The following is a 27,883-nucleotide window of genomic DNA, read 5'->3' on the forward strand; positions in this document are numbered from 1 at the left end:
AAAGAGAAGAACGAGAAGAGACAGCAAGAGCGCCATCTCACAACTAAGTTCAATTTCATGAAGCACTCACAATATATAGGCTCTTGAAGTACAGAAGCAGACCATTTTATTCACTGCACGTGCCGGCGTGAATATTTTCATGATGTAATAAACGATTATACTTAGTTGTGAGTTGGCGCTCTTTCTGTCTCTTCTCTTTCTTCACTTTGGCAACCTTGCGCCACGTTTTTGAGCCTGTTTTTTTGTTCTTATTGAGCAGAAGGGCTAAGACTTCGTTGGCAAGTTAAGAGTGCTGTTGACAGGGCCACACTGCATACAGTTGCCATCATGTTCGATGCACTATGTTTTTGAAGTGGAGATTACTTAGCTTATTGGTCTATTGTGAGTACACTTTCGTTATCCAGGAGGTCGATTCAAGAGACAATTTTGATGCGCCTACTTAGCGTACCTCAGAAATCACTTGATTATTTATTTGGCTTGCATTATTGTCATGGAAAGATAATTTTTAGACAGACAGCAAACTAATGCACGGTAAACACAGATAACAAAGAATGACCACTGTTACTATACAGAGCAAAACATTGTCAAAGCCCCAGCTTCTTACATATATATTAAAAGTGCAAGGAAAGGGACAATAGTTTTTGCATGAAAAATGGTCGTGATCACTGAACCGAAAAATCAGATTTTCAGTGGTAATTTCAATGCATATCGCATATCGCAGCCTGCATTTCATACACTGTTACTATTGCGTTCTGTTCCAGAATTAGCTAGACACACAACGCAACTTTTGCATGTTTACTGTACAACCATTAGGAAATTGTTGCTTTTCTCGATGACTTAATAAGTGAAATATTGACCGCCATTGACAGGTGGAGCATACTTTTCACTAGGACAAACAAAAAACACCATTGCTGTGTTGAAATTGTTGCAACATCCGAACGACAAAGGTTAGGTACTCCCTACAACTTTGCTGTGTTTACTGCTGCTACTGATAAATTGATTAACAACACGATTATGGATTCATTCTGTACATTTAAAAAACTTCTGTAATCCTTTTACTTTGTAGATGAGGCTTAAGTGCAAGGTCATACTTGACAATGCTACATTGAGGAGCTTCTGCCAAGGTTTGGAAGAAGATAAGTGAAGCCAATCTGTTTGACTTGTTGGGGTTGGGCTGTGTTATAAATGGGCAAAAAAGAGTTGGCTTTTCCTATCTTGATAATTAACTTTTTTTTCCATATCAGTCACGAATGCCACGTTTTTGCTGCCCGTCAAACTCTAGAAGGGGGAGCATCACTTAAGTTTCCTGTATATTTTTGCATTAGAGGGTCGGCAATGCGTCACGAGATTTCTCTACACTATCTGGAGCTTGTCAATGAAGTGAGAAGCTTAGGTTCGGCAATTCTGGCTGTCGTGCCTTAAACTCCTCAGCCTTTGCTCTCACCACCAAAGTAACGACCATGGGCGCCATCATTTTTTCACATTTATTTTATTTATTTGTTTTACTTACAAGTCGGCTTCTCAATAGGACAAGTGTGGTGCATAACAGTGTTCGAATCTTCCCCTTTTCACAGTCATGTGAGGGTATTTTCACAAATTACTTTTACGTGTGCTCGTCTGTCTTCTGAAATTATGCACACAACAAATATCACGTGGCTTCATTTCATCAGACAAGCCTGGCATCATGTATATATATATAGTGTTCTAGTATTATTTAATCCATTTGACGCAGTGTTTCATTCAGCACGATGTTCCTTGTAATGTGTGCGACATTATAAATCTCTGCTTTGAAAACATGACATCGTGCATTCCCAACGTGCATTTATTTACAAAAACTGTATGCCATCTTAGGATTGGCATGAACTTGTATAAAAATTTTTTTTTACAAAGTTCCGACTTGAAAAAAAAAGACTGCATACTTCTTCTTTCACACTACTTCAGCATTTTCAAATGGCAAAATGTACTAGAAAAGCTAGACCAGCTGTTTGAATATGGGTTGTCCCATTCCGAGTAAACAGTGTGGGGGATGTGTCACGAAGGTCACTCAGTGTAGTTGGTGTACATTGCTTAGACAGGAAGCGAGAAGGCAGTGCGCAGGCATGATGCAGACGAGGATAACTAATTGTCGGTAAGTGAAGGATTGCAGCAGTGACAAAAATGATACTGGTGCACTTTGACTACAGTGCTTGACTGTGGACCTGAATCACACGGGCATGATCAAAGTTTCTGAGGTGTACTTCGATGAAGGTGGAATTAAAAAGGCTTGCGTAATATTTACAAGCACATTAAAAAACTTGAGGTGTTTGACTTTTCCAAAGACCTGAAATGAAGTGTGCCTAGTAACCATATTGTGGTTTCAGCTCATAGAACCCACGCAATAAACTTAATTAGAAAAAACTCTTTACAGAAATTACTCCTTCCCAGGGAGTGGGGTAAATGACTCCTTCCCAGTGAGTGGGCAACACTCTGTTGCTGCTTCATAATTCTTCGCTATGTTCCTCGCATAATTCCTCGCAATACCATGGCAGCTGATCGCATAGGATGTCACACTACTAGACTAGTGGACGTCTGTCCCATTACGGTTGACAGCAGTGGTTACGAGAGCACTTGAGGGGAAATGCCGAAACATCGGTTTACTTCATAGTAGGTGGATGTTAAAGAACCACGGATGGTCAAGCTCTTGCAATGCAACACAAATCTTTAAACACTACGGTTGCTGCTGCAGGTGGTGCAGTCGCCTGCAAACTCTTCTTGAACACTGCAGGTGTTGCTGCCTTGTCGTGCCAAACAAGGTGATAACACAGTTACGGACAGCTTGCCCACGCAAGTACACTCAGTATGCTGACGTTTTCTGTGTAAATCAAGGTTGGAGGTCATCATCGAGAGAGCTGTCATGCTAGCCGTTCTCGGTACCACTGTCATCACTGAGACTGTCAAAGACTATGTCCCCTTCAAAACAAAGGTTGTGCAACACTACGCATGCAGCAACAATACTGGAAGAACGCTCCGGTGAGTTGTGGGGGCACGGTGCCGCTGCATGCAGTGAAAACGGTTCCTCAGTAGCCCAGTACAATGCTCCACTATAGAACGTAATGAAGTTGTGCAGAGTTGCACTTCTGCACTATCCGTGTAAGGACGACCATTCACCAGGACCACAAGCCAAGACTCGAGAGGGTAGCCATCATCACCTGCGGAAATATGCATTGTGTTGTAAATACTGCTAAAATGAATGTGATCTCCTCAGAATTGTTGACCCTAGGATACAAACTACTGAATATGTAGTAGCTGGCTGGCCTGACCTTGACCCCATATTATGCAAAACGTGACTACTACGATGAGTTTTTCATGGCATAGCGCATCACTTAACAATATTGCAGCAGTTAAGCCACAGCTGAGAGATTGTGCAATGGTAGCATGCGACATAATTTCACTTGTCAGTGCGCTGAAGCTTTATCATTACCACGAGAATATCTATTGATGTACAAAAACCTTGCTCGAACGTACAGACTGTGCTTGCCATAGCTGATGAATCTCAAGGTGTGAGCAATAAAACCACCAAATGACGCCCCTCTGTCCTTTGTATCTCTAACCCTCGACCAAGCCGATCATCAGCGCAAAAGATAAATTTTGCCTTCACTAATGTATGAAGCGTACTGCCTAAACTTGACAAACTAATCAGTTTTATCCAAAGTGTAGAAGCCGATATTGTTTTGCTAACAGAAACGTCGTTACGCGAAGGCAAGCTCGACCACGAAATCTTCCCGTCTACCGTGGGCTTCGCTTTATATCGACATGATCGCACTAATCGCAGGGGCGGAGGCGCGCTCAAGGCTACTGAAAACAATCTATCATCTTCTCTTATCACTCATGACCACACATTAGAATTAACTTGGGTGCGAGTCTCAAACGTTGCCGTAAAGGCAATCTTCGGTATCTGTTACCGGCCGACTGACTCTGAACCAGGTTTTTTTATCCTCCTTTCAAGTTCACTCACGCGGATTAAAGACAAGTTTTTGAAAGCCTCTATTTTTATTTACGGTGATTTAAATTTCTCTCAAATAAACTGGCCTTTACTCTCAACCCCTAGAGCAACCATCTCGAACGAATCCAAGCAATTCCTCGATCTGACGCTACATTTCAACCTACACCAAGCTATAACATGCCCCACAAGGGGCGATAACACTTCAGATCTTCTCCTAACGTCAAGCCCGGATGACATAAAACGCGTAACAGTACTCCCTGGTTTCCGCGACCATAACCTTATCCACAACCGCATATCTCTGCCTCTGATTAGAAGGTGGCCGACTGAAAAAATTATAACTGATTACAAACGAGAAAATTTTGACGCTAATAATGACAAACTTGTTTTTTTTCTTGACAGTTTTTGTGGATCGCATCAAACCCGTTCTGTAAACGCCAACTGGCAGATATTCAAAAACACATTACAAAACTTAGAAAAAAAGTACATTCCAACCACCCGCGTAAAATCGGGTTTCAATAATCATTGGTTCAACAAACCAATGACCACCATTGACTGAAAAGTCTCTGAAATCAAAAAAAAAGGTTTTCTACAGGACCACCAGTGAGTCCAAACCCGTTTAGCGTGGGAAAAATACCACCACTGCGCAAAAAATATATTGAGAAACTACAACAAGCCAAAGACAAATATTTTTCTTGTGATCTGCCATCTATCTTCCGCTTAAATCCTACTAAATTCTGGCGCATGCTCTCTCACAAAATCAATATGCTAACATAGATCTTCTAGACCCAGACGGCGAACTAATAGACATAGAAAACGTTGCCACCGCCTTATTTGACTACTTTTCGTTTGTGTTTCCGCCCCTAACATTGCCCAGCCGACATGACTATTCGTTCCCCTGGCGCTGTGTCCCCTGAAATAGAATTTAACCCTGGAGGTATCGTTAAATAATCACTGGTCTTAAGATATTTTCAGCCTCATGATGTGACCAAATAACCCCAAAGCTTTTAGTTAACACCGTCACAGTGGTCAGTAAGAGCCTTTGTCTCATATTTATGCAGTCTATTGAAACAAGTGAAATCCCAGACGATTGGAAGATAGGCAGAATAGTCGCGATCTTCAAAACTGGAGAACGAACTAATCCAGCAAACTACCGCCCAATTTCCCTGACTAACATTCCCTTCAAACTACTGGAACACATTGTATCTTCTCTCATCGGGATTCACCTTGAATCATTTGATTTCTTCTACAACCACCAGCACGGTTTCCGAAAGCACTTCACATGCGATACCAAATTAGTCGAGTTTACGCACGACCTACTAAAAAGCATGCATGATAACCTTCAGATCAATGCCATATTCCTTGATTTTTATAAAGCTTTTTATCGCGTACCAAATAATCTATTACTAAGCAAAATTCCTTCTCTTGGCATTGCACCGAATATTGTCTCCTGGGTTGAACACTTTCTCTCTAACCGTAAACAATTCACCTCTACTAATAATCATAACTCCTCTTTAACTAGCGTATCATCAGGCGTACCTCAAGGCGCGGGCTTATCACCACTCCTATTTTTAATATTCGTAAACAACCTACCCACAAACATTCAAACAAAACTACGACTGTTTGCCGACGACTGCGTCATATACTCCCCCATTCCCAACATCAAAACCAAAACTAAACTACAAGACCTCAACACAGTTGCACTATAGTGCCAAGACTCATCGATGCTGTTAAACCTAACCAAATGCAAATCAATGTCATTTTCGCGTAGGAGGAGGAGGAGGAGGAGGAGGAAGAGAAGAAATGAAAGGCAGGGAGGTCCACCAGACGCACGTCCGGTTTGCTACCCTGCACTGGAGAGGTCCGATAGAACTTGAAGCTTTCTCGATGGGTCCAATTTGTGTAGGCGGCGGTTCCTGACACAGGGTCACTCAGCCAAGTTTTTGACATGGTGTTAGCGAACAAGTGAAGGCCCCTTGCAGCGTTGGTTCTCGGCAATGGAATTTGGGTGGTCTGGGCGTCCGCGTGGGCGGATCGGGCAGCATTATCAGCAAGGTCATTACCGACAATACCACAATGTCCCGGTAACCACTGGAACACCACGTCATGTCCTTTCGATAAAACTTCGTGAATCGCTTCTCTTCTTTCATTCACTAGTTGTTGATGCTCCCTTAGTCGTAAAGCTGATTGCAAGCTATGAAGGGATGCCTTGGAGTCGCAGAACACAGCCCATTTTTGAGGTCGGGCTTCCGCAATAAAAAGTATAGCAGCACGTTAGGCGGCAAGCTGCGCATGCTGTGAATGTTGTCCTATGCGACAGTTTGAGCTTTATAGTGACCTGATACGCCGGGATGACAACAGCACCTGTGGAGCTGTCAGCCGAGACCGATCCATCGGTGGAAATGTGGGTCCTCTGGCCGTATTTTTCGTTGAGTAGCGACAATTTGACCTGTCGTAGGACCACTGTTGAATGGCGGCTCTTGTTTGTTATTCCCGGAACAGTGATGATTTGATGATTGATTTGTGCGGTTTTACGTCTCAAAACCACCATATGATTATGAGAGACGCCGTAGGAGAGGATTCCGGAAATTTTGACCACCTGGGGTTCTTTAACGTGCACCCAAATCTGAGCACACGGGCCTACAACATTTCCGCCTCCATCGGAAATGCAGCCGCCGCAGCCGGGATTTGAACCCGCGACCTGCGGGTCCGCAGCCGAGTACCTTAGCCACTAGACCACCGCGGCGGGGCTCCCGGAACAGTGAGGCACACCTGTGATTGTTGTATGCACCACGGAGATGACGCTGGTCTTGTTGCTGGAGTGAAGCCGAAAGGAAGGCATTCTCTATGAGCAGAAATAATCTTTGAAAACATCGCTTGTGGTCTTTGAAGTGGCAACACTGCAACATCGTGACCAGGAACTCGGCAGAGGTGTCTTATGCGGCCTCTCAAATTGTCAGTGGTGATGTATGTTTGAGTTGGATGCTCTCTTGCGATCATAATTGCCCCGTAGGTTGAGGTGCATTGCGGCAATCCTAAGCACACGTGTAGTGCTTGTCTTTGCAGACTTTCGAGGGCGCGGGTGTTCGTCTTGCACGTAGTTGCCAGTAACAGCAAGCTGTAGCGCAAAAATCTCAAAAACAGTGTCCTGTATAGCTACATCACTGACCTTATCGATGTGCCCCAAGATTTTCCGCAGAGGAACCACATTATATGGACGACGGAAGTTAGCCTTCTCTTCAGGTAATTGCAGGGGGCACTCCACCAAAGATCCCTGTCAATAATCACACCCAGGAAGCGATGGTTCTTCTGGTATGGAATATTTTGCCCATTGATGGTAACGGGGTATTGTGTCATGGCTCTGCGAGTAAACGCAACCAATGCACATTTCTCCGTTGAGACGGAAACACCTTGCTTACGGAAATATGAGCACGTCAGGGTGGCAGCCTGCTGGACTCTTGCACGTACTTGTAGACGAGTTACAACCGAAGTCCATAGACAAATATTGTCTGCATATATGGATATGAGGATACTACTTGGCAAAATTTCACGAAGTCCTATCATCACGAGGTTAAATAAAGTGGGACTTAATACGGCACCCTGAGGGACGCCACGGGAGATGTAGTAATTGGTGGTAGGTCCACCTGAGGCTTGTACAAAAAAGGACCTTCTCGTCAATAATCCTGAATGCATTGGAACATCCAACCACCGATTCCAACAGCTTCCAACGAGTCTAGGATGGCTTTATGTGTTACGTTACCATAAGCCCCTCTGACGTCGAGGAAGAGTGCCAGTGATATGCGCTTGAGGCTCTTCTGTTGCTGGATAAATGTTGTGAGATCAATCACGTTGTCAAGAGACGACCTAACTCACCGAAAACCCGTCATGCAGTTTGGGTATACGTTGTAGCGATCGAGCTACCATTCTAGGCGTGTAAGTATCATCCTTTCCATGACTTTTTTTTATGCAACTTGCGAGGGCAACAGGGTGAAATGATGTCAAATCAAATGGTGACTTTCCTGCTTTGAGTAGTGGCACAAGTCGACTTATCTTTGAATCCTGTGGAACAATGCCCGCCTGCCATGAGTGGTTGTAATAGCTTAACAACTGTCCCCTTGCCTCCTGTTTAAGGTTGGCTAGAGCGGGGTAGGTGTTGCCATCGGGTCCTGGTGAAGATGATCGTCGGTAAGCTGCCAAAGATGCGTCAAGTTCTTCTATAGTGAAAAGATTGTCCGTTTCGGAGATGCGGGTTTCAAGGATAACACTCCTAATGGTGCCAGCGGACAAGGCGGACACACCAGTGATTTGCGTACAAAACTCACACCCACTTCAAGTAGGGTGTGGCCTAAATGTAGGGCTAAAGCCAGGAAAGAGTGTCTTTGTCGGGGAATCGAGCGCAGGCCAAGAAGAATGCTCCAGATGCGTGACAACGGCTTTCGGGGATCCAATGATTCGCAGAATGATTTCCAGCGTTCCTGTTCAAGTTTGTCTAAACGTCGTTGGACTTGTTTCTGTATGCGTCGTGCCAGCCTCATGTCGCATACTGCTTTCGTCCGCCTGTATCTCCTTTCCGCCCTTCGGCGAAGCACGCACAGTTTTTCCTGTTCAACGTCGAAATCTGAACACTTGCCGGTGAACGGGAGGAGACAGAAAGCTTCCCTCATTGCCTCTTTGATGGCATCCTCTAAGTACTGGTCAGGGTCTTCACGGCATGTATTTTCCATGAGTCGCTGACATTTGGACCAATCAATTTTTCGTATTGTGGTCTGAAGAGAGGAGTTAGTAAGACCCCTTATTCGCATATAAGTTGGAATTTGGTCACTCCCATGCGTTTAGATGTCTGAAAACCAGTGCACTTGCGACCGGAAGTTTCTGGATACCAGAGTCAAATCGAGGTAACTGCTGTACGTAAGGCCCCGCCGGTATGTAGGAAGGACTGCCATCATTTAAGAAACATAGGTCATGCTTGGAGGCGAATGACACGAGGTTTCTTCCTTTAGCGTTGATCGTCGAACTACCCCAGATTAAGTGATGCGCGTTGATGTCTCCAATTATAACCCACGGGCCCTTAGTTGTTGTCAGTATGTCTCGTAGTCGGTTTTGTTCGCGTAAGCACACCACTGTTCATCATACCTTCTTCATCAATTCGCTTCCTCTCGATTCGGCTTCGTCATACAGGTATCTCGGTGTGCATATGTACACAACTCTTTCATTTGTGTCGCTCGTGCAGTCCATCTGCTCAGACGCACTGCGCACACTAGGAGTTCTGCGCCGTAATCTAAAATCAGCATCTCCTGACATTAAAAAAACTAGCGTATACTTAACATACGTACGCCCAAAGCTCGTATATGCATCGTCCATTTGGAATCCATCCCAGGCATATCTCGCAAACGAACTAGAATAAGTCCAAAACCGCGCTGCCCGGCCACTTTATAACCCCACAATTCTCCAGACAAATCAGAGTCACCGCCGTAAAAAAACCAATACAACTACTATCTCTCGCCCCATGCCACCTGATTTCACGCCTATGCCTCCCGCACAGTTTAGTTTTCCGCCCGAAATCATGACACGAAGTTTTACAGCCTCTAACAGAACTTATTCTCGCATTAACCATTCTATCCCCATCGCACCAATCAACGGCCGTACATCTGCCATGAACGACTCCTTTTTCCCCCAAGCAATAACACTTTGGAATCGCCTCCCCGACTCCATAGTGGCCACACCTAACCACACATCATTCCGCGCAAAATTAAAATCCTACTTTGATTCCACCCAATAACCCATGGCTGTAGATATATCCTACGAGCGTACTGTATGTATACTTCTTTGCCATGTTGTTTCTACTCTAATCCTTAAACAAAAATTTTTGTTTTTTGTTTCATTAGTTTTGTTGTCATTCTTGACCAAACTACCGTATGCGTTTTAGAACAGTATTGTTTATACTAATTTGTTCACATTGAATTGTACACCCTCGCAGTGTATTTGTTGCCTCCCCCTTATGTATGTTGCGCCCCCTTATGTGTATTCTTTATAATAATTTGTTCACATTGAATTGTACACTCTCACAGTGTAATTGTTGCTGCCCCGCCCCCGTTATGTAATGCCCTCGGGCCTATAAGGATGCAATAAATAAATGAAAACGAGGACATATTTATTTCTCACTGAGAAGGTACTCACCAGTCACATTCGCGGACCCAGGCACATGCGGCTGTCGTCGAGCAGTCCCGGTCACGGTGGGTCCACGACGAGGATCGGCATGTCTGCGACGCAAATCTGGGAAAACCAAGAGCAATATGAGCCTCGTTTCACTGCGACAAACAAAACAAAATGCTCACGAGAAAGTGGGAACACCGCTACTTGCGAACATGACGTTGAGGGAAAAATAACCTTCGCGTTGCGAGAAGGGTGCCTTCTGCTCACTCATAGAGGCGACGAAGCTGCTGTGAACGCATCTAATCACACCAGGTAGGGGTCCAAACAGAACAAATTTCTCCTTCACGGCTGCCTTTTCCTTCGCCGTTATCGGGATGTGACCCTACTTGTGGCGGGCCTCGGCGTTGACGATCGCTCGAGCCACACGTCGCACACAGATGCTGACCGCGGGATGCATCACCGCTACGGCCTCCTCGCCTCTCACCGACGACTGGAAGAATCCGGTGGCGAAAAAACGTGGGGCACACACCTTTGCCGCCCCACCAAAAGCGCAGCCCGCGAGTCCATCGGCGACTTCGTCGCGTAATCACAACACCGTTGCTTTACTCTGGCAAAAAGACGCCCAAAGTATTCGTCTGGCATGTCAAACGTGGCCTCTACATTCCTCCGGCGCTTGTTGTAGGCCACGTTCATGTAGCCAAATGTTACAGCGAAGGTCGCTGGCTCAGCTGGCACCGCCATTTTTGCTATTCCGTTTGTGACGGGCCCACTCTTTGGCTGTTCCGCCGTAGCGCGGAACTGATTCTGTTTATTTTTCTATATTAAGCGCATATTTGTCATTTTGCGTTCACCCTAACTTTGGCTTCTGAATGGTCACTTGATTGACAGGTTGAACGACCAACCAGAGAGCGTTTATTTTTTGCATAATGAGTGCGTGCTTTCAAATTTGACGTCACCCCAATTTAGGCTTCTAGCTGCTCACTTGACTGACAGGTTGAACAACCAATCAGGGGGCGTCATTGGGGGCTAAAACGGAATAAGGAACATGGAATAGCAGTTCGCTATACGGCCACTTTTCTCTGGCCTGATTGATTTTCAAGCTGGCGCCTTCCTCGAGCGAGATTAATCGTTAGGCCGTGATTTGGCTGTGCGAGTCATGCAGCTTTCGTGTGGCCAACGTGGTGCACGAGCGGGTGCCCGAACCGGTGCCCGTATCAATTTCGTCAACCCGTGTGTTCCAATACTCACCGTAGACGGCAAAATAGACAGCTAAATGGACGGCGGCCATCTTAATTCCCATTCCAATGGTTCACGTAGTCGGCGAAGTAGACAGCTCGGAGATGACCGCATCGTAGACAAATGCGATGCAGGCTATAATTTGCTGTCTAAACAAGATGGCGGGTGACGCGAGAAGTTCGTCTGCTTCGTCGTCGCAGCTCCTCGTTCCTACCGAGGCTCCCGCGTTCAATTGTAAGTAATTTATGGCATTTTACAGCATGCCTGATGCGCAGACTTTCCATAAATTACGTCGGCTGCTTTTGAAATGTAGCGAGAGAGTTGTGAACGCTTTCAGAATTGTACGCGAAGCAATGAAAAGCTGTCTGTTCATTGCGGGAAACTGCTTCAAATGTAATAATACGTTGAAATCCCGGTAATACGAGTCGAAATAATTTCGTGACCCCATGACTCGTGTAGATGCAGACAATATGTTTGAGAGGTGTTTATAGGGTCCTGAGTCTAAATAGAATTGCATAGTTGCAATGCACGGCGTCGTAGTACGCGGTTTTGTGTTACTTCTTTTAACGAGCTTTCAACGTATCATTACATTTGAAGCAGTACATGCATGCTCAATTGGTGGTGCAAGACGACATTTCTTTCCGTCACTGTTCTGCGTTTTTGGTGTATCTTACTGGCTTCCTGTTGGTTCTGTTGTGTTCAGAAAGCACTGCGCAACGCGAGAATGGAAAAAAATTAAGTGCACGTGCAATTGTAAACGTGCATATGCAATGTGTGTGCGTTTTTGGGTAGGGGGAGGAGGTGTCGTTGGACACGTAATGACTCCTTCCAATTTATTTGCGGCCACTGTTATAGGTAAGACGGTGTGCGTGACGGTGCTTGTTGGACCACGAAGTGGGCGCCATACGCACAAGCGCAAACTGTCGTAGGCGCGCGTCGTCTGCAACGGTTCATGCCGCTTCACTGCCTGCTCTGGTAAAAACGCGAATTTCGCCGCTTGCCGTGAAGTGGGTGAAACTGTAGCAGACGACGCACAGCGAACTACGCTGTGTTCTGTCGTCTGGCGCTGTGGCATAATACAGCGGTAGTAATCGCGTGGCGCCCGTCGTGACTCTCCGCTGTGCGTGGCTTCCTGCTCCTCGTTACCTGAAACAGCAGCCGTGCCAAATAGAGCACTCTCTCTCACCTTTTGCTTGATCAAGTACGAATGAAAAAACTGGTTGCATGCGTATATCAGTGCAAGAATCCTTTTTTATTGTTTTACAGTTACGGAGGATCAAACCAGGCTTCTCATAATGAAACGGAATGAGTTGCAGCACCTTTTCCCAAGAAAAAGGAACGCAGCAAAGAAAGGCTGGCAGTAAGTCGCCATTTGATGATGACATTTTTTAGCTGACATGTGTATATGTGATGACAATTCCTGGAACAGGGGCGTCGTTGAAGACCAGTTGAAGAAGACAAGTGCGTTTGTCTTAGTCATGGCAGTAACTGACGAACGCAAGCTGGTTTGTCGAAATGTTGGCTCTAGTGACACCCGCTTGTCGAGGATTTCGTCAGATCCCTATATGTTTACGGACGTCCGCTGGCGTAGGTGTACGGATGTATGCGTAGATACTCGACTGTTTCATGAAGTGTCGGGGAAATCCTCAAAAGATGACTTCTTTCGGAGCGTTCATTTCACACTTACTTTCTGTGCTGCCACCCAATCATATTTTGGACAATCAAATAGCTGAAACAAATAAGTAAAATAGAATAATGAACTCTTCAATTATTAGAGACACGTGATCAAGGAACAAAACTGAAGGCATTCCTGTTGAGAATTCCTTGCCGCTTTGAGATTACCATAAGTGGCTTCTGCTATGTATGATAGAGTAAATATGCATGTACCAGCGAAACTGAAACCGAGGTGCCAGTGATCGTAGATTATGACAACAATTACTGTTAGATGTCCAATTCTTAACGCACGAGTGTCATGCGGGGTGTATGTGCGAATATAGCCCGCACACTCCCAGCGATTATTCATCTACCGACGCTTGCTCATTGCATGCGGCATTTTCAAAAGAAGAGTATAGCGGCGGCTTCCTCGGTTTCGTCGGTGAAACTGATAAGATTTCATGACTGTACAAACAAATATTAGCGTTCGTTTTTCTTCGAAGTGGCAAAGTAGCTGTGATAGTGTCATGGCATGGAGGAGCACGTTCTGAAATATGAATGTAGCATAAATGTATTTTATCAGTGCTTGGCTATTTTCGGCTTACAGAAAAATAATTCAAAATCTGGACTTGCATGGAGCCACGCCCGAACAGTGCTGCAAGAAGTGGCTCAACTTGATGAAAAAGTATAAGATAATTAGCATTTTTACATCAGTAGGTTTGCACAGTGCCCAGATTCGCTTCTAGTGCAAGCAGCATTTATTTCGATATTTGTGAAAACAGGTATGCCAGATCTTTCATTCAGGCCTCCTTTCTGTCAATAGAACCCGAAGAACCTGCCCACTGGAGCTGCCAATGAAGCAGAAGAACTGACGTGGCCTTTTTATTATGTGATGGACGCAGTGATGTCTGGAAGCCTAATAACAATGCCGCTGCGGCTGGTCCCATCAGCGCTCTCTGATGAAAGCCCAGAAAGCCCAGAGGACAGTGTGAGCACTTGAATGCTATGTTGTTGTATATTTATTTATCGCTTTAGCCTGCCCCGCCGCGGTGGTCTAGTGGCTAAGGTACTCGCCTGCTGACCCGCAAGTCGCGGGTTTGAATCCCGGCTGCGGCGGCTGCATTTCCGATGGAGGCGGAAATGTTGTAGGCCCATGTACTCACATTTGGGTGCACGTTAAAGAACCCAAGGTGGTCTAAATTTCCGGAGCCCTCCACTACGGCGTATCTCATAATCATATGCTGGTTTTGGGATGTTAAATCTCACAAATCAATCAAATCAATTATCCCTTTAGCCTAAGTTACACTGCTTCGATATATATATATAACTGAGGCAGAGAGAGTTTTAGCAATACGGCTTGTACACCGTCTGTGGAGCAACATTTATTGTACGTTCAATCAAGGACTTCCAAATTACTTTTTTATGTTTTCATGAGACGTGTCTGAAATGTTCAGCTGCAAAATTTTTATTGCACGCGTATGACATTTAGTATAGTTATTTGTGTTTCAATTGAAAACGTGTGTTTGCACTCATTCTTTTATTACACGTATTTAATGTAAAACACGGCTTCAATTCAATAAGGTTGCTTAATGAACGGTTCGTGAGGACTGGGTGCCGCTGAAGCCAACATTTAGACTAGTGGACTTGTCTTTTCGATGCAAAAGAATTGAAAAATGCAGCCTCGCCACGGTGGTGTAGTGGCTAAGGTACACGGCTACTGACCCGCAGGTTGCGAGAATGAATCCCGCCTGCGGCGTCTGCATTTCCGATGGAGGCGGAAATGTTGTAGGTCCGTGTGCTCAGATTTGGGTGCACGTTAAAGAACTCCGGATAGTCGAAATTTCCGTAGCCCTCCACTACGGCGTCTCTCATAATTATATGGTGGTTTGGAGACGTTAAGGCCAGATATTATTATTATTTGAACAACGCAAGTCTGCTTGTGAAACATCGGCTGCAGCGAACAACTCCACTTCACAAATTTCCCACGTCATCTGAAATGCAAGCAGTGAGCAGTTCTCACTGTGATTTCGTGAAGGTTGCGCATCACTTGTGTGGCATAAAGTGGCTTTTGTTTTGTGGAGAACAATCAGTGACTCCGGGAGGCGAAGCGACAGTGACGGGAGGAGAGGCTGAAGCCGCAGAACAGAAGCGATGTGATGGAGCGAGTCCTAACGAATGTAGAAAGGCAAACGGAACTGATGGGAAGGATGTTTGAATTTTTTTATGAGGCGCGCAAGTAACGCTTAGTTTCTTTCTTTGTCTTTAGGTAGCAGAGCAAAATAGGACAGTGTTAAAATTCACAATTATTGGTAAAATTTAATAATACACATTACATATATACATATTCCACAGTTAAATAAAAATTCTTGGAGCTTGCATACAATAAACTGACTTTAAAAAACGGGTCTCATATGACTGCATGGTAGTCATGATCGCCGCACCGCGCAGGGCAGAAAAGTTGGTTGGCCAGACGTTCTCTGCTTTGTTCTGCTTCTGGATCCTGGAACGGAGGTTCCGTGTCGTTTTCCCCACCAATATCGACGTTTTCTTCGACCTCTTCGGGGCATGCGTCACCCATACGCATGCACACATTATGCATGGCTGCACATGCAGCAAAGACAGCCGGTGCCTTGTACACAGACACCTCCAGTGCCTTTGTGAACACCGACCTCCAGCGGCCTTTCATAAGGCTGAAGGCGCGCACAACAATTGCACGTGCTCTTGCGTGGGCTGTGTTGAAGCGTACTTCCACAGGTCAGGTTGCGTCTTTACACGGAGTTGTGATCGCGATTGGTGCGATTATGTTGGTATAAACGCAATCGCCTAAAATGGCGTATGCAGGAGGGGGATAAAGGCTTCTAGTGTAGATTGGACTATTCTTTAAAACCATGGACGCTTCCGGAGTTTCCAACAAAGATGTCTACGAATATGCCCCGATGGTCGCAAACTGCCTGCAGTTGAATGGAGTAAAAATGCTTCCTGTTAAAATAGTCTGCTGACGTGCTAATTTGAGCTTTATTTCTTATGTGGGTGCCATCTATGGCTCCAACGAGCCCACAAAAACGGTTTGACTTTGACACGGTGCAAAATCCTGCGGCAATTTCAGGTAATTCTTCTGGATTAGGCTGGTATATAAATTTGTTTAGCTTTTTCACCATAATTTTCAAAATACTGGTGACCATCCGGAACGTTGTGGTTCTTGGGATACTGAAGCACGCCGCCACGACTCGGAAAGGAGCTCCGCAACCTAACCACAAAAAAACAAGAAGGCGCAGCTTCCTACATCATACATGTGTTGTGGTTGTACTGTCTTCCCACAGGAGCGCCATCAGGCTCCAGAACGTCTCCTTCGTCACCCTGAACTGTCGCTTAAATGCTCTACTCGCGCCGTGGTGGAGGCATTTTAGCAGCGGCAAGCCTCTTGAGAGGTATCAGTACGAGCCTCTTGCCTGAAAATAAGAAGCGTAATATCCATTAACGTACGCTTTAATTAAGAATCGCTCGTGGAAGCATACTGTCTAAATTACTTTATATCTCCATATACCCTTCGATTATTCTTCTATTGAGGCATCTCTCAGTTAAGTTCGCTTAAGTCTGCTTGAACCTGGGCAACTGAGGAAGTGCCTGTTCACGGCGGGATAATTGCCTTTCACTCCGTGACATCGGCCAACCTAACTTAGAGCATTTTTCAGAATTTCTTAATCTTAAGGGTTCTTAACTTTCCATTCCTGGCATTTACATAAAATGTCAATGATCAATATTCTATTTTCTTTCTTCATACCGCCCAGTGATCAGAGGCTTTCACTGCAATCAGTTGAGCATGGTTTCGCGCTTGTAACACAATTAGGCAAGCGCCATAAAAGAAGGATGGGAATTTCACATCGCTTTCGACAGCGCGCATGAAGTTCTAGGCACGTCACACGACGACTTTCGCAGAGCGCCCTGTAGCACACTCGTCATGGCTCAGAACTGAACTCAACCCCGTGCGCGACACTACACTAGCAAGCGATAAACAAGCTCCCAGGCACAAACCGCACAGCACATTATTGGAAAATACTTACCTTAGGGCTCACATGTGAGAGAACATACAGTAGCATTGTACTTGAAGAACACATCAAGTTAATCATCATGCAAATCAACAGCTGTTCGTCTTCCGACAGTGGTTGGATGGCGTTCATTTTTCATCCGCAACACACTGGCCAAGAGTCGTCTGCTTTTTGTGTCACAGAAAAATCAAATTATTAATTACAAAAGAAACTTTTCACGAGTTTATATGTTATTTAGGTGGTTTTAATTGGCAGTTCAGCCCGTAAAGAGACCTATTTTATTTCCAGTATTTGTTTTCTCTTTTTAGCCTTCATTTAAAGACGCGAGGTGGTGCCTTCAAAGGCTCGTAGATTTGTGGCCGTGAAGCATTATGATAATCGGTTCGAAGCTGCCTCACGTCCACTACGAAGACGGCTACGTAGACTGTCTACGATGCTAAGAATTGGAACACAGCCAACATCGTAGGGACTGCGCTTGCTCGATCAACAGACTTTGCAGGCTGCAGTGCGCTTGCCTTGCTATAACAGGTAAGCAGTCGTCTCAATTATTTGTAATTGTACTGTGCCCTAATAGTCGCTATCTCTTGTGTAATAGTCATAAATACGTGTCCACACCAGACAGCATGATAATATAAGGCAATACTGCCGGGATTTGAGAACACTTTTCGAAAGGCTTCCCGCATCATCGTGCTGATTTTTTTATCACCTGTGATAGCTTCCAGAAAAGTTGTGTAACATGCATAGAGTCATACTCTCATTACGCTGATATGCAGGGTGCAGGTTCAAACCCCGGCTGCAGCGGCTGCATTTCCGATGGAGGCGGAAAGGTTGTAGGCCCGTGTGCTCAGATTCGGGTGTAAGTTAAAGAACTCCAGGTGGTCAAAATTTCCGGAGTCCTCCACTACGGCGTCTCTCATAATCAAATGGTGGTTTTGGGACATTAAACCCCACAAATCAATCAATCAGCGTTGCATTATAGTTGCGGTCATCAGGAACGAACCATTGAACAGTTTGTCAGGCCGCTGAGCGCATAGTTCTGGTAATGTAGCATACCCCTTTCACACAATGAACATTGATATGAGCTGCGGTGAAACTAAGAATGAAAAAAAAAAACAGCTGATCGCCCACACAGATGGAAGCACATAAAAGAGAAAGCGTTAGTGGATTACCTGCGTTATTACGCAAGTGTGAAAAAATTGGCAGATCCCACTTACGGTGGGACTTGATGATATGTGAAACATGAATGAGAAAAGTTGATAAGCCACTTTAAAATCAGCACAACGTTACGAGGTGGAGGACAACGCTGCCATGCATGACTTTCGCGTTATGATTATCATTTTTGGATGCGTCTTTCACCTTCGTTATCTAATAACGTCACGTGATACAACGTTTAGTATATGTGGAGCCAGCGAAACGGCCGCGAGCATGCAATGAGCGTGGTATGTCGTCCTGCTCTTCCTTGACACGCGTGTCAGGATTATCATGTTTGCACCAGTCATACTTTTGTCATCCATTGACGTCACGTAACACCAAAATTGGTATATGTGGAGCTAGCAAAACTGTTACCAGCGAATCATGAAGGGCCCAATACACTCCAACGTAGCGTTGACGCGCGCGCACACTGGGCACAGTGACGCTACGTAGGCAAAACGTCACCCGACGGCAACCAGCGCGAAAAGCGGCGTGCTTCAATTCTTGCCGATGCCATAGAGTACCATTACCCAGACAACACACCGTCTACTTCTTCTTGTTACGGAGTGATGCCGGACGCGCATAAACGCGTGTGCGTCAAAGCAACGCAGCGCGGCGCGCGCCTGCGAGTATATGGCAGGACCGGCGCCTGGCGTGGCAACGCCGGCGTGACGCGACGAATCAAACACCGGCGAGCACGCGCACCGCGTCATGTGGAAATGTATTAGCGCCTTGACTGGGGAATGTAGTGACGTTCTCACATGACACGCATCATTATTGTATTTGCGCCACACACGTATACCTTCGGCATCCATTGGAGTCACGTAATACCAAGTTTCGCAAATGTGGAGCTAGCGAAATGGCCCCGAGCGCATCATGAATGTGGCATGTAATCACGTTGTTACATGACAGGCGTGTCTTGATTATCGTGTCTGCACCAGTATCATACCTTCGTCATCCATTCATGTCCCGTAATACGAAATTTGGTATAAGTTAGGGTAGCGGAACGGCCGCCAGCGCATCATGAGCGTGGCATGTAGTCATGTTGTTACATGACACGCATCTCATGTTTATCATGTTTGCACCAGTATCATGTCTTCGTCATCGAGTCACGTACCTTATCATACCGAATTTGGTATATGTGACGCAAGCGAAACGGCCGCGAGCGCAGAAGCATGGCTTCTAATCATGTTTGTTACGTGACACGCACGTCGTGATCCTGATGCTAGGATCTGTCACTTGTGTTCGCCATGCAATCACGTCATACCATAACAGTTTTGCGATATGTCATGTGAACGAAACCACCGCAAGAGCTACAGGATCATGAATTATAGACCATGGCATTCATGACAACCAAGTCATAATTTTCATGTTATGACGTCAAATATGTTCTTCATACAATCATGTTACGCCATACCAAGTTTGGTATCGATACCACTATCGAAACGGCCAGAGTGCTAAAAGTCTTAGGCGGCTAGATATAGATATATAGATAGACAGATAGATAGATAGATAGATAGATAGATAGATAGATAGATAGATAGATAGATAGATAGATAGATAGATAGATAGATAGATAGATAGACAGACAGACAGACAGATTGATAAATAGATAGATAGTTAGATAGATAGATAGATAGATAGATAGATAGATAGATAGATAGATAGATAGATAGATAGATAGATAGATAGATAGATAGATAGATAGATAGATAGATAGATAGATAGATAGATAGATAGATAACTATGCTCAAAGTCGCCGAAGTTCGCTAAAAAATGCTTCTCATAATTTTTTAATACTTCATTTCACAATACTGCAGGCCCTTCTCGGGCGCATACAGGAGTGGGTTTAAAAATAGCAAAAAAAAGAAAACTTCTATACCATCTATACAGAGCAAGAAGTATTGTCACATACAAATGACAAGGAATACGTAAAGTATGCAGTAAACAAAAACATACAAACAACAAACAGAATTATGATAACTGTGCATGTGAAGGGGTAGCTTATGGAATATTGATGATACCAATTTTTTTAACATTTTAAATCTAAATTCTAAACGCTGTAATGAATTCATCGACAGTTGAGGAGTTCCCAATATCAGCAGGCAGTGCATTTTAGGGGGAAATAATTGGAAAATAAGTGTGGAAATAAAGAATATTGAAAGTGTTATTATGACATGGTTGTTGGCGTATTGTTTTTTTTTATGATTCGCCTGAAATGAATGCCTGAATCGCGTACGAATGTATGCCACCTGGGGTATTCGATAAGATCACCGATAAGGGAGGTATAAAAATTTTAGTCTAGAAACCAGTCTGCGTTGTACAAGTGGTTGGATATAAGCTCTGAGCTCCAACTCGCTATCAATGTTTGTCGTGAATACTTTCAATATATAAACATCGATGCTATTTTCTGTATGCCTTCTAATTTATTGGTTAAATATTTGTTATGTGGAGCCCACAGTATGTCCGCCTACTCTAAAGCTTGCCAAATGAGTGTTTTATAGGCATGTAGTTTATGTATTTATTTATTTATTTGAATACTTTCCATGCCCGAAGGCTTTACAGAAAGGAGTGGGGGTTATACAACAAAAAGTAAGCGAAATGTTACAATTGCTGCAAAATGGAGAGTTTGAAGTTTGCAGGGTCGATGAGGGATGCGGTGGCAGTGGAAAGGCAGTTCCAGTCTTTGCTTGTTCTGTGAATGAAGGAATCCCTGTAGTGGTTTGTTCGGCAAAATGGCACACCTACTTTAAAGCAATGATCGAAACGAGGTGAAATGTAAGAGGGGGAAGAGAGAAGGCTCTCTTTTAAAGATGGATTGTAATGATAAATTTTATGAAAAAGAGAAAGGCCAGAGCATTTTCGACGCGTGGGAGGTGTATCTTTAGTTTAAAAAATGCAGTTTGCTTAGAGCCTTTTGACACACGTTATATATAAGATATTTCTAGTTTAAACTTGTCGTAAAAGTGACACCAAGATATTTGACTTCGTCGCACTTCTTGAACGGGACGTTATTTATGGTGTACTGATAATGTAGAGGTTTTCTTGTATGCATAAAGGAAATTTTAGCTGATTTGTTGCATTTAGTTTCAATCCCCATTTGATGCACCAGTTTTGTATAGATGCTAAGAATTGCTTAATTATATTTGATCATCCCTACTATTATTCTTCTGTAGACTACGCAATCATCAGCAAATAATCAGATCTGAACAGGAGAATAAATGCATGTATAAGTATCACTGATGTAAATCAGGAATAGTAGTGGTGCAAGCACTGAACCCTGCGACACATTAGAATAAACGTCAAGCTAATCAGACACACAGTTATTCACCGCTGTGCACTGCACTGCATCCTGCTTTTCAGATAGCTCTTAATCCACGAAATTGCTTTTTCCTGTATACCAATGGCATTTATTTAGTAACTAGGTCTGGATGGGAAACATGGTTCAAATTCCGGCTGCGGCGGCTGCATTTCCGATGGAGGCGGAAATGTCGTAGACCCGTGTGCTCAGATTTGGGTGCACGTTAAAGAACCCCAGGTTGTCAAAAATTCCGAAGCCCTCCACTACGGCGTCTCTCATAATCATATGGTGGTTTTAGGACGTTAAACCCTACAAATCATTCAATCAAATCAATGGATGGGAAACATCAAATGCTTTTGAAAAACCTAAAAACTTTCATCAATTTGGCTTTTATCAATTATTGCTTCAGCTATATCATGACTTATCTCAGATAGTCGCATGGGTGATAGTTGACAGTCCTTAACGGGAACCATGCTGCCGGTTGTATAGTAAGTTATTATGCTCTAAATATATTATGATGTCCTTGTAAATGTTATGTTCAAACAGTTTGCAGCCGACACATGTTAATGAAAGTGGTTTGTAATTATTACCTTCGTGCTTAGAGCCATATTTATGCAGAGGTACTACTTTCCCAAGTCTCCAGGCGTCCGGTGTTACCGAATTTTCCAATGATCGCTAGTAAATTGCATACAAATAACTTGACATCCAATCTACGCTTTTCTGCAGGAACGCATTCGTCATAAGGTCAGAACCACAATGTGTTTTTACATCCAGTTTTTGTAACAGGCGATAAATTTCTTCTTGAGTGATGTCTACTTCTGGCCTTTGATTGTCGCATTGATAATGGGGCAGAGGGCCGTTCAAGGCATTTCTCGTAAATACCAATTGAAAAAAAAACGCATTAAAACTTTTTGTTATAACGCCAGGCAGTACAAAAGTTTTGTTTGCAACAGTTCTCTGCGATACATTATATTGTTCCTGTGAGAGATAATGCCAAAAGCTTTCTGTTTTTTCCGTCATGTAAGAAGGCAGAGTGACCGCAAAAAAATGTTTCTTGGCTGTTTGAATCTTATCTTGTAGTGTGCGCGCAAGCTCTTGTAGACCACATGTGTAATTATTGTTGTGTTTCTTTTAATTTTGCCTTTTTAGGTGAATGATTTTGCACGGAACCCAAGGCTTTCTCTATTGAATCGTTTTTTACGAGTAATATTAGTTGAAAGACGTGACAACTGCGGAGATAGGTTAACACTAGGCTTACCTACTAAGCGCAACCGTGTAGGGATGCGACGTCCTCCACTGCCGCTGCGTGCGACGATGTTGTGGCCGGGTTCGTCGTTTTCTCCGACACGGCGCAGAAACCAAGCACGAGGCAGGAAAACAAGAACACCGGTTATTAACCCAAGATGCAGCAAAGTGCTACACTCACGGGCTTGCAGGCCGTATAGGGTACTCCGCAAGACCAAGCTAGTACGCTTGCCTAGGGCACGACGACTCCCGCGCAAGGGCCGAAGTCGAACGCACGAACGAGAAGCCGCCTGCTGAGCAGCGCGTCATCCCCTCGTGAAGGCCTGAGAGCATCTGCCACGACGAGCGAACCGTCGGGCGCAACTTAGCTCGTAGGAGAGGAGGATGTCACGCGCGCCCAAAGGGAAATGGCGCTGCGTTGTGACGTAGGCCCGCGCAGCACGCCAGGGTAGCGTGCCCGGACATGCCAGCGCGGGAAGGAGCCGACGGTTGACTGGCCCAGACCAAGAAGTGCCCTGGCAGCCATCTTTGTGGATGCCGGTGCTTGTGCGCACCCGGGCTACGCTGTCGGCGCGCGCGCGACAGCTGGGGAACGAGGCGCCAGGTAGGAGGGCGCTCTCAATTCCCACATCCCCCTCCTAATATCGAGGCCACCCTTAGGACGCAGTAATAAAAACATCCACGGACACTTTTATTCGAAACAACTGAGGTCCAGCTCAGTGCCGTCCATGAGAACGGCGGGGGCCCCGGTGTCTTCGTTCGGCGGCGTCTCAGCAGGAACCAGGGGCCACGGGTGGGCGGCAGACACCGCAGCAGCGATGGCCGACTTGAATGATGAGTCCGTGATGAGCACCGCGACGACCACTTGAACGGAGTTGGTCGACAGGGCAGGTTGAAGGCCCGGGCCGTGCGGCACAGATGGACACAGGATTGCAGGGGCACCTCCGGACTTCATTCAGTGAACCCGTGAACGGAGGTGAGTAGCCTCTTGCACCAGCAGGACACCGCAAGCGTAGTAGTAGGAGACCTCGGAAACAGGCGGCATCGAGGCACCTCCGGAAGCGTCGAGCAGGTCAGAAAGGGTGCGTCCGCAAAAAGGACGTGAGACGGACTCGGGGTGTAACCCCACCCACACTTTGCGTTGCTTGGACCAGCAACAAGTTGACACGAAGGCGAACGGGGCATCAGTGCCTTGTTGGAACGTCCACGTAGCGACTTCACGACGAGGTGGTGTCTTGTTATCTGGGGCCGGGAGGCATTCGACGGAGGCGGCATGGACGTGGCTGGTGCCTGCGGAACGGCCGCGCGCGCGTCTGGTTTCCCGGGCTTTTCTTGGAAGAACCGGTCATCGAGAAGGACATAACGAAAGCTGGGGTGTCGGTGAACAGCCGAAACGCAACTGAAGGTGCGGTCCCGGAGGCGCGACAGGCTGGCCCAATAAAGAGAGTCTACTCCGTGGGATTGAAGGTTGCGTCCGCCAATAGGGCGCACGCTTCCCTTCTTCCGCCGACTACGAGGAGATACCCAGTGAAAGAGTGAGCCACCGGGGAAGGGGCTTTTCTCTCTCGAGCAGCCGGGAGCGCTGGGAACTGGGTGAATATTCCACGCGCAGCATGTGTAATGGTGTTCCCAGAGAGAAAGCTCGTCAGGTAGCCGTTCCTGTTGCTGCTGGATAGGCTCCCGCACAGCAGCTATAAATCGCCGCTCCCTTACATAGAGGGGATAACGTCCCGCTTCATGCCGGAGGCGAAAATCAGCCTAAGCGCGTTCTCGCAGGTTGTACCAGTGGCGTGGTTTGGAACCAGCCTAATCCCGGTTTCCCTGTGGTTCGGTGACCGCCTCACCCTCCCCGAAGTCGTTGCTGCGAGCAACGAAAGGTTTGAGGTCGGAGACGTTAACTGGACCACCGACTTTACTCCCTTGGGAGTCAGCCAGCTTGTATACCAGGGGCGACACTTTGGTGTGCACTCGGTATTGGCCCAACCACTTGGCCGAAAGGGAGGCCGAAATGCCTTTGGCGGCGTCACTCAATACGCGATTGCGCCTGAGGACGAGATCGCCGACAACGTAATGGACATCCTGATGTGACCGGTCGTATTGCGTCTTCTGACCAGCTCACGCTTTTGCTAGGTTGGAACACGCCAGGTTGAGGGCCGCGTCCATCCGTGAGCGCAGTTCCGCCACGTAACCAGACGGGCTGACCTTCGCGGCGCCTGCCCCGCCGCCACCCCGTAGGACGCGGTCCATGGGGTTAGGCAGCTCTTTCCCAAAGTTGAGGAAAGCGGGCGTGCACCCTGTCGAGCGATTGACTGTAGACCGCAAGGAGAAGGCAATCTCGTTAAGACAAGCATCCCAATCCCTGTGTTGCTGCGCAAAGGCTGTCAGCAAGGGCTTCAGGTTCTGGTTGATCCACTCGGTCGGGTTGGCCTGTGGGTGATACGTGGTTGTTTTATGGTGCCTAATGCCAAAGGCAGTGCACGCATCCACAAAAACCTTGGCCGGGAAATAGGACGCATTGTCTGTGATCAAGCCAAAGCGGGTAAAGACCTCGGTCAACTTGTCCCAGATTACGCGCGCCATTAACTTTCGAAGGGGAAACAGTTCGACCCAATTCGTGAAGTTATATGTGACAGCCAGGGGAAAGACATGGCCTCTCCAGCTTCTTGGGAAAGGTCCCATATTGTCACAGGCCACCACCTGCCAAGGTTGTAGGCTGTCGATCGGCTGTATGAGACCGGGAGGCTTGCCCCCGCGAGGTTTCACGCATTGGCACACGCGGCATGAGCGGGCGTAGTGAAGGGCGTCGCGCTTCATGCCAGGCCAGGTAGCGGAGCGGCACAACTTTTGAAAAGTCTTAAAGCCACTCGCGTGTCCGGCCAACCACGAGTCGTGGAAATAACCTAAGATGGCTTTCCTTAGACTGCGGGGTATCACCACCTTGAAAGACTCCTGGGGAGCTTGTTCAGATGGGACGTAGCGCAGGAGAACGCCGTCGGCATCAAGCAGGTACGAGCCCAACGTGCCCGCAGCAATACCAGCGTACGTACGGCACTCAGCGCCGACAGCAATACCAGCTGTCTGTTCACGCCCGGCGGCTAGACCGCCCCGCTCCACTTGGAAGTTCAGCTCTTTGAGCTTGTCAACGATGTGTTGACGAAACGGATCGTCCTGCTGTGCCTTGAGCAGCTCCTGTCTGCTAAAGACGATACCGGTGGACGTGACAGGGTCTACCAGGTATGCGTCTTCACCCGAGGCTGTCGACTCGAAAGTCACTTCACCATCGGGATTCGCGCCTTTCGGATCTTTGGTACCAAAGGGTCCGGGGTCTACTTATGCGATTGCTCTCGGGGGTGGCGGACACAAGTGTCGGACGCCGAAACGGGGGCACGCGGCAAAGCGTCAGCCACGATGTTCGAACTCCCTTTCCGGTAGCCCACAACAAAGTTGTACTGCTACAAGGTCAACGCCCAGAGCGCGAGGCGACCCAAGGGCTCGCGCAAGCGCTTAAGCCAGGTGAGTGCCATTTGGTCTGTTTCCACCATGAATGCCACGCTGTCGACATAGCAGTCAAACTTCCGGAGAGCAAAAACTATACCGAGACATTCCCTTTTTGTGACGCTATAGTTACGCTCAGCGGCGTTAAGTGACCGGCTCTCAAAGGTGACCGGCCGGAGGACGCCGTCGTGCTCCTGAAGCAGTACCGCGCCGAGACCCAGGTTGCTCGCGTCTGCTTGGACAACGAACTCCCTGTTCCGGTCGGGCAGCTTTAACTCGGCTGTGGCCACTAGAGCTTCGGAGAGCGCCTTGAAGGCTCGCTCTTGTTCTGGCCTCCAGCTCCATCATGCGGGCTTTTTCAAGAGTGCAGTCAAGGGCGCTTGGAGGGCCACACAGTTTGGGATGAACTGTCGATAGTAATTCGCCAAGCCCAAAAAGCGCCTCAGGCCCTGAATGTTTGCCGGCGTCGGGTACTCCACAATCGCACGTACCTTCTCCTCGCACGGCAGAACACGACCGCTCTGAATGGCAATACCTAATAGTGAGATACGAATCTCAGATGGTTGGGCTTTCTTCGGCTTCAAGTCAACCCGGCGGCACGCAACCTCCCAAGGACTCCTCCAAGTGGTAAAGGTGTTCTTCGAACGTTCGAGAGAAGATGACGATGTCGGCAAGGTGCGCCATGGCGTGTTGCCATTTAGCGTCCCCCAGAACGCGGTCTATCAATCTCTGGAACGTAGCTGCAGCTCCAAAACATCTAAACGTACGGCATGCGGGTAAACTCGTAAAAACCTCTGTTGGAAGTGAACGCACATTTCTCCGTGTAAGATTGCTCCATCTTAACCTGTAGGTAGCCGCGGCTAGCATCCAAGGTGCTGAAGTAGCAAGCACCCCCTAGAGCAGCCACAATCGAGTCAAAGTTAGGCATAAGATAAGCATCCTTCTTCGTGACCTTGTTTAGCCGGTGTTAGTACACAGAGACGGTGAGAGCCGTTTCTTTTGGGGACCATTACCACCGATGAACCCCAAGGACTGTTTGAGCGTTGGAGAAATCCGGTCTCAATCAACTCATCCAGTGCCTGGTCAATTGCTTTCCTCTTTGCCACACTAATTGGGCGAGAATTGCATTTCCATGGTTGTGCGTCACCTGTGTCAATTCGGTGCCTCGACAGAGAGGTGCAACCTGGGCGTTCCGTGAACGTATCGCTGAAACATGTCAACAGTGACGACAGGCGTGCTTTCTCGCGTTTCGACAAGCTGTCCGGCAAAGGCAGCAGCGAGCCATTCGAGTTGCTGCTTAGCCGGGGGGGGGGGGGGGGGGGTTCACCGGCATAGCCGAGACCTCGTTCACCGCTGCAGCATTATGCTCGAGGGAAAGCTGTACGCACGAACCATTTTCCGCCGCGCCGGCCAAAGGCACAGTCTTGGCGTCGGAGGGGGAGACGCGGGCCGCGGGGGCAATGCTTGGTCTCATTTTCTTCTGCCTGCTCGTGGCGCCCGGCGACTTAAAGGCAGCCGAGATCACGGGAGGTGCAGCGAAATGTCGCAGGGCGCCGGAAGGGCCGTCCCTGTAGCCTCCGCTTG

At 46.8% G+C, this 27,883-nt stretch overlaps 1 protein-coding gene and 1 long non-coding RNA gene across 2 annotated transcripts; both read right to left on the minus strand.

Moving 5' to 3' along the window:
- Window positions 1-439: 439 nt before the first annotated feature.
- Window positions 440-23,149, minus strand: LOC142784022 (uncharacterized). Its single transcript, XR_012888564.1, has 3 exons — window positions 22,818-23,149; window positions 10,157-10,252; window positions 440-3,188 (listed from the first exon to the last, which is right to left on the minus strand). It is a non-coding gene; the product is annotated as an uncharacterized LOC142784022 (long non-coding RNA).
- A 1,770-nt stretch (window positions 23,150-24,919) lies between these two features.
- LOC142783992 (uncharacterized) lies at window positions 24,920-25,384 on the minus strand. Its single transcript, XM_075882608.1, has one exon. It carries the CDS (start codon window positions 25,382-25,384, stop codon window positions 24,920-24,922), a length of 465 nt encoding a protein of 154 aa, XP_075738723.1.
- Window positions 25,385-27,883: the final 2,499 nt, after the last annotated feature.

This window comes from Rhipicephalus microplus, unplaced genomic scaffold, assembly GCF_043290135.1.
Source record: "Rhipicephalus microplus isolate Deutch F79 unplaced genomic scaffold, USDA_Rmic scaffold_13, whole genome shotgun sequence".
NCBI classification, from domain to species: domain Eukaryota; kingdom Metazoa; phylum Arthropoda; class Arachnida; order Ixodida; family Ixodidae; genus Rhipicephalus; species Rhipicephalus microplus.

Excerpts from the sequence above, each read along its gene's own strand:
- LOC142783992 (XM_075882608.1), bottom strand. The coding sequence starts at position 25,384 with ATGGCGCGCGTAATCTGGGACAAGTTGACCGAGGTCTTTACCCGCTTT.